We start from the raw sequence: 5,254 nt of genomic DNA on the forward strand, positions 1-5,254 counted from the left end.
AAGACAGTTTCACTTTGTTGCCCTTGGTAGAGTGCTGTAACATCATAGCTCATAGCAACCTCAAACTCTTGGGCACAAGCAATCCTCTTGCCTCAGACCCCTGGTAGCCAGGACTACAGGTGCCATCCATAATACCCAACTATTTTTTTTTTTTGGCAGTTTTTGGTCGGGGCTGGGTTTGAACCCGCCACCTCCGGCATATAGGGCCGGCACCCTACTCCTTTGAGCCATAGGTACTACCCTACCCAGCTGTTTTTAGAGACAGGGTCTCACTCTTACTCAGGCTGGTCTTAAACTCCTTGAGCTCAGGCAATCCATGTGCCTTGGCCTCCCAGAGCATTAGGATTACAGATGTGAACCACCGCACCAGACCAGAACTGCATTCTTTTTTTTTTTTGAGACAGTCTCTCTCACTTATGTCACCCTTGGTAGAGTGCTGTGGCATCACAGCTCATAGCAACCTTAAACTCTTGGGCTTAAGCAATTCTCTTGCCTCAGCCTCCCAAGTAGCTGGGGCTACAGGTGCCCGCCACAATGCCCAGCTATTTTTTATCACATTTGCCATTGTTGTTGAGCTGGCCCAAGCAGGGTTTGAACCCGCTAGTTTTGGTGTATGTGGCTGGTGCTATAACCGCTGTGCTATGGACGCCGAGCCCAGAACTGCATTCTTGATAGGCTATGACCTCCTCATACCCTCTCTCTGTCCCCTCTTGCTATAGTCCACCTCCTTCCGACGCAACTTTAGCTCCCCACTTCTGGTGCATGAGCCGCCACCAGCCTGTGCCATAAGCAGAGAGTCCCCACCCACTGGTAAGTGTCCCTGTTGCCCCTGCCCCCATTGTGTTGTGGTGAGAGATCCATGTATTGCTCAGACAGGCGCCTGAGTCACACTGGCACTGCCGGTTATTGGTGCTCCTACCATTTCCCTTCTCTGGAGGCTCCTGTCCTGAATGTAGGGTTCATTTCTTCATTCACCAGTCATCCTTCCATAAACACTTTATTGAGCACCTGCTCAGTGCCAGGTACTGTGCCAGATTCCAGGAAAAGCACTGAAGAAGGTGGAGTTTATGGTCTAGTCTAGTCACAGGGTGACTTGAAACCAACAGGTCTCCCATCACAGGTCACTAGTCAGTCCCCAGTGGGGTGCATGCTTCAAGGGAGAGGGCCAGAGGACAGAGTGTGCAGTGTGTGCTGTCCTCTTCAGCAGTCAGGGAAGGGAAGGCTTCCAGAAACTAGAAGGATGAGGACAGTTTGTCCTTTGAGGCTCTGGAAAGACTGGCTTGGGCAGGGGGAGGCCTGAGGCAGGAAGGAGCAAGAGGGTTAGAGAAAGGGTAAAGTGGCCAGGGCTGAGGGAGCCAGTTGGAAGAGGTAAAGAGCGTGGTTATAGGACCTTAGTGTCCATTTTAACATAGTCTAAGGCAGTGATTCTCAACCTGTGGGTCACGACCCTTTTACAGGAGTTGTAAATACATCCAGCATATCAGATATTTACATTACAATTCATAACAGTAGCAAAATTATAGTTATGAAGTAGCAACAAAAATAATTTTATGGTTGGGGGTCACCACAACATGAGGAACTGTATTAAAGGGTTGTGGCATTAGGAAGGTTGAGAACCACTGGTCTGGGGTGGTGCCTGGGGCTCAAAGGAGTAGGGCGCCGGCCCCATATGCTGAAGGTGGCAAGTTCAAACCCAGCTCCAGCCAAAAAAAAGAAAATGAGAACCACTGCTCTAAGGGCAACCTGTGTATTTCTCCAAGAGCAAATTCTGGCTGCTGTGTGGATTGCCAAGCTTGGAGTAAAAGCAGGGGCACCAGTTGGGAGGCTGTGACAGTTGCCAAGAGAGAGTTTGGTAGCTTGAGTTGGGCTGGTAGCAATGGGGATGGAGAGAGGTGGGCAGGTTTTAGAGGCCTCTGAGAGGGAGGACCAGGTGATAGAGTGGCTGTGGATACCAAGGACAGCAGAGAGTCAAGGATGCTCCTGGTTTTTGCCTAGATGGCGCCCTGGGCAGGTATGGAGCTGTCACAGAGATGAGGAAGCCCTGGGTAGGACAGGTGATGGTGCAGATGGGGTGTTCAGTCTGGGGCATGCTGGGCTGAGGCTGGAGCACAGCGCTTTAGGGCAGCACAAGGCCAGCAGTTGATGCCAGGCCTTGAGGGTGGTCACTTGGCAGGGGCCAGCGGGAAGGTGGATCCCGTCTACGAGACCCTGCGCTATGGCACCTCCCTGGCACTGATGAACCGCTCCAGCTTCAGCAGCACCTCTGAGTCTCCCACACGGAGCCTGGTATGGTGGGCACCAAAAGGGAGTTGGGGGGGCCTGAACGTGACAGTGGGTCCAGGCCCTGAGCCTTCCCCTCTCTGTCCCCAGAGTGAGCGAGATGAGCTGACGGAGGATGGGGAGGGCAGTATTCGCAGCTCTGAGGAGGGGCCTGGTGACAGTGGTGAGCAGGGGGTGGAGGGGTAGGTGAGCCCCAGGGGCAAGAGTGGGGTGCAGAGGGGGCCCTCCCTGTTGTCTCACCTTCTGCCACACTCCACTTCATCTCCGGTATTCACAGGCCCAACTGAGAGTGAAGGGCCAGGACCAGAGGAAAAGAGCCCTGGACAGCAGGTGGGTGCTGGCACTGAGCCCTGGCAGGATGGGGGGAAGGGGTGTTGCTTCTCCGGTCCCTGATGCAGATGAGAGCACAGCAAGTGGGGGTCCCTAGGAACAGCTGGTGCCAGGTGAGGGGGGCAGGGGCAGGGGTTGAGCTGCTGCCTATTGCACCCATTCATGCTCCCTGAGAGAAGGCAGTTCCACAGTGCAGAGGACACAGGGTTTCTCCCTACCCTATGCCTGGCCTAGTCCCCTTAGGAGCAGGTGGGCATGGCAGGTAGGAGGGGCTTACTTCTCCGTATCATTGACTTAGGACCCACAGGGTGCCCTCCTAACACCTCCCCAGACCAGGCATGCTTGCAGCAAGTGGATTGTGGGGGAGTGAGGGTGTCACCTCCCCCATCTAACCCAGAGTTCTTCCTACAGCCCCCTCAGCCTCCCCTGCGGAAGGATGTGGGGCCCATGTACTCCTATGTTGCGCTCTACAAGTTTCTGCCCCAGGAGAACAATGACCTGGCTCTGCAGTAAGTCCTCTCTGTGACCCAGTCCCACTGGGCAGCCGCCTGGCTCCAGCCTCAGGGCTCTGCCTTGACCTTGCAAAACAAGTGTGAGGAGGACCTTCAGGAACATTTTCCTTGCACACTGAGGCTGCTGAGCCCAGGCAGGAGCCAGAGCTGCCCAGGGTCTAGAAGTAATTCATGCTAATGTTATTTCTCCTGTCCTGGAGCGTGTCTGCTGTGCCTGTGGTCACACAGTGTTCTCTGAGGGCTTCCAGAATCCTCCCCAACTGAGGGGGGGCATGCAGGGTACCCAAGTGCTCAGGGATTGCTGGGATTAGGAGGGGAAAGCCCCCTGCCCCATATGCCAGCCCAGCTCTCTCCTCCTCAGGCCTGGGGATCGCATAATGCTCGTGGATGACTCTAACGAGGACTGGTGGAAGGTGACTTGGCAGGGTGGGGAATGAAGGGACCCTGGTAGGCACCTCAGCACTCCTTAGTGGACACTGCTCCCCTTTCTCTCTAGGCCCCAACAATCTCCACTCCTCTAACCACCAGCCCCAGCCAAGCCTAGGACTGACCTTTAGGCCTTGCTCTCAGTTTTGTCCCTCCCTGCCTCCTGCCTCAGCTTTGTCCCCTGCCCCACCTCATGCCCTTCCTGGCCCAGAAGCCACCTGGTTGGGGACTGGAATATAGAAGCCAGGAACTGGAGGAGGATGGCACTGGCGCTGAGTGGAAATTGGGTCTAGAGAAAGCAGTGGGGGGTGGGAGTGGGGGTGGTGCTGTGCTCATTGTCAACCTCATCCCCAGGGCAAGATCGGAGACCGGGTTGGCTTCTTCCCAGCCAATTTTGTGCAACGGGTGAGACCAGGCGAGAATATTTGGCGCTGCTGCCAACCCTTCTCTGGGAACAAGGAACAGGGTTACATGAGCCTCAAGGAGAACCAGGTGAGTGCCTGGAGACCCCACCTAGATCCTGTAGCAGCTGGAGAGAGTGGGGATGGGAGACAGACACCAGGGGAGGGCGCCCTGCGGAGCAGGCTTGCAGCCTGGAAGCAGGAGGGATAGCAGCTTAGAAGTTGGGGGATTTGGTCTGGTGGAAAACAAAGGCAGGGGGTTGAATGACAGTGAAGTTGGAGGCAGCTTCAGGTAGGGCAGGAGCACAAGATTAGGAGCTCAGGTTTGAGTGCTGTCTCTGGCTTGTTGCATAACCTGGAGCAAGTCCTTTCTTTCTATTCCCTCCTCTGTGAAATGGGGGTCTAATGCCCCACCCATGTCCAAGCTTAGCCCTGAAGTAGTGCTGGGTATCTCCTGATGTCCTGGTTTTGCTGTGGAACCCTGTATGCTCATAGGATCTGCTCTTGTCAGTCACCCTAACAAAGGCTCCCTCCCATGGTCCCCTGGGGACCACCAGAAGGACTTGGGGCCAGGACTGCAGGCAGGGCCAAGCCTCAGTTCCATGTCTCTCTGGCTCAGATCTGCGTGGGTGTGGGCAGAAGCAAGGATGCTGACGGCTTCATCCGCGTCAGCAGCGGCAAGAAACGGGGCCTGGTGCCAGCCGACGCCCTGACCGAGATCTGAGAGGAGCCAAGAGAACCCAAATGCCACCCCTGCCCATGCCCAGCCCTTGCCTCTGGCCCCAGGAGGGGAGTAGGCATCCTTGCCCACACCCTTCCTCCTCTGCCTCTTTCCTCGGTGCCACGTACCATGGCTTAGGAGCCTTCTGTGCAGAGGAAGGTTTATTTCTTGGGTGCGGTGAACTGAGTGGTTTGATCCTCTGGGACTTTGGGGTGGAGGGAGGACAAAGAGGGAGGGAATGAGGAAGCTGCAGACAGGTCCACCCAGCGCCCAAATACCCCCAATCCAATTGCTATGTTGAGTCCAGCCCTGGTGAAGGTTCCTGGGGGGAACATCTCTTCTGCTTCTTCCAGAATCTTCCCCCTGACACACACCACCTTTGCATGCCAGACACACCTCTCTCCCCTCAGAGTCTCTGCTTGGGTCAACATGTGTCTTCCCCTTTGCAAGTGGGGCTTTGAGAGGGGGCCTCTCTGTGTCCCTTGTCTCTCCATCCTGGGCAGGGAGGCAATTCAGGGCCACATGGGAGGGTCCTGAGTCCACCTCCTTGTCCCACCACCTCTGTCACTCTGTCAATTCTCAGG

At 55.7% G+C, this 5,254-nt stretch overlaps 1 protein-coding gene across 1 annotated transcript in view; it reads left to right on the top strand.

The window, feature by feature from the left end:
* Positions 1-4,725, top strand: part of STAC2 (SH3 and cysteine rich domain 2) — a 14,597-nt gene extending 9,872 nt beyond the window's left edge. Inside the window, exons 4-11 of the mRNA XM_003786427.3 lie at positions 720-810; positions 2,174-2,286; positions 2,371-2,443; positions 2,540-2,610; positions 3,022-3,119; positions 3,484-3,535; positions 3,903-4,040; positions 4,569-4,725. Coding sequence (XP_003786475.1) covers positions 720-810; positions 2,174-2,286; positions 2,371-2,443; positions 2,540-2,610; positions 3,022-3,119; positions 3,484-3,535; positions 3,903-4,040; positions 4,569-4,673 — 741 coding nt within the window. The 3' untranslated portion in view covers positions 4,674-4,725. The remainder of the gene's footprint in view (positions 1-719; positions 811-2,173; positions 2,287-2,370; positions 2,444-2,539; positions 2,611-3,021; positions 3,120-3,483; positions 3,536-3,902; positions 4,041-4,568) is intronic.
* The last annotated feature ends 529 nt before the right edge of the window (positions 4,726-5,254 follow it).

The sequence above is a fragment of the Otolemur garnettii genome, unplaced genomic scaffold, assembly GCF_000181295.1.
Source record: "Otolemur garnettii isolate 467f Iridium unplaced genomic scaffold, OtoGar3 scaffold00018, whole genome shotgun sequence".
NCBI lineage: Eukaryota > Metazoa > Chordata > Mammalia > Primates > Galagidae > Otolemur > Otolemur garnettii.